Source organism: Geospiza fortis, unplaced genomic scaffold, assembly GCF_000277835.1.
Source record: "Geospiza fortis unplaced genomic scaffold, GeoFor_1.0 scaffold1775, whole genome shotgun sequence".
In the NCBI taxonomy this organism is placed as follows: domain Eukaryota; kingdom Metazoa; phylum Chordata; class Aves; order Passeriformes; family Thraupidae; genus Geospiza; species Geospiza fortis.
Genome location: NW_005054970.1, coordinates 9,209 through 10,404, shown reverse-complemented (window position 1 = coordinate 10,404; position 1,196 = coordinate 9,209). Strand labels below are relative to the sequence as shown.

At 57.9% G+C, this 1,196-nt stretch overlaps 1 protein-coding gene across 1 annotated transcript in view; it reads right to left on the bottom strand.

Moving 5' to 3' along the window:
- GRWD1 (glutamate rich WD repeat containing 1) overlaps nucleotides 1-1,196 on the bottom strand; it is an 8,303-nt gene that overhangs the window by 5,109 nt on the left and 1,998 nt on the right. The window contains exons 2-3 of the mRNA XM_031065659.1: nucleotides 1,145-1,192; nucleotides 122-350 (exon numbers count right to left, since the gene is read on the bottom strand). Coding sequence (XP_030921519.1) covers nucleotides 122-350; nucleotides 1,145-1,192 — 277 coding nt within the window. The remainder of the gene's footprint in view (nucleotides 1-121; nucleotides 351-1,144; nucleotides 1,193-1,196) is intronic.

Genomic DNA, 1,196 nt, shown 5'->3' with positions numbered 1-1,196 from the left:
CCATTTTCCCCTCACGTTTCCCGCCATTTTCCCCTCACGTTTCCCGCCATTTTCCCCTCACGTTTCCCGCCATTTTCCCCTCACGTTTTCCCCAAATCCCACCCCCCCCCAAAATCCTCACCTGGGCTCAGGGGGCTCCAGTCCAGCCCGAATCCCTCGTCCAGGTGGCCGCTGAAGGTGGCGAGGGCGGGCAGAGCTCCCTGCTGGACGCTCTTGGGCCTCCTGCCCAAATCCCCCTCCCCAAATTCTGTCCCCAGGGCGCCCAGGGCCCCCCTCAATTCCAGCACCTCCACCTGGCCCCGCTCCGACCACACGGCCGCGATTGGGGACTCCCCAACAAGAGATGTCACCTGTGGGGGGGACATGGAAGAGAGGGAGTCAGGGGGCTTTGGGGACCCCCAAAAGGGGCTAAAGAGAGAATCTGAGGAGATTTTGGGGGTCCCAGGTTTATTTTGGGAGGCTCTCAGAGAGCTTCAGGGTTTTTTGGGGGATCCCAGGGGGCGTTTGGGGGTCCCTGAGCGTGCTGGGAGGGACTCAGGTGGAGATTTGGGGCTTTTTGGAGGTCACGGTGGATTTTGGAGGCCTTGGGGGTTTTTTGGGTTCCCAGAGGAGTTTTTGGGGTTCCCAAAGGGGTTTTCAGAGTACCCAGGGTGGGTTTTTGGGGTCTCTTGGGGGTCTCAAGGTAGGTTTGTGGAGTTCCCAGAAGGGTTTTTGGGGGTCCCAGGTCGGTTATGGGGTCCCAGGGTGGATCTTTGAGTTTTTTGGGTTCCCAGAGGGGTTTTTTGGGGCTCTAGAGTGGATTTGGAAGTTTTTGGGTTCCCAGAGGGGTTTTTTGGGGCTCTAGAGTGGATTTGGAAGTTTTTGGGTTCCCAGAGGGGTTTTTTGGGTCTCGGGGCGTATTTCAGGGTTCCCAGAGGAGTTTTTTGGGTCTCGGGGCGTATTTCAGGGTTCCCAGAGGAGTTTTGGGGGTCCCAGGGAGGTTTTGGGGGGTCTCAGAGTGGGTTTTTAGGGTTCCCAGGTAGGTTTTTGGGGTTCCAGGGTGGATTTGGAGATTTCTGGGGGTTCCCAGGTGGGTTTTTGGGTTCCCAGGTGGTGTTTTCGTGGGGATTTTTTGGGGGGCTGTTTTTGGGGGGGGGTTCCATACCCTGAGCCTGTTGACCCCCCCATAATGGGGGGCCATGATGAGCAGGAGCTGC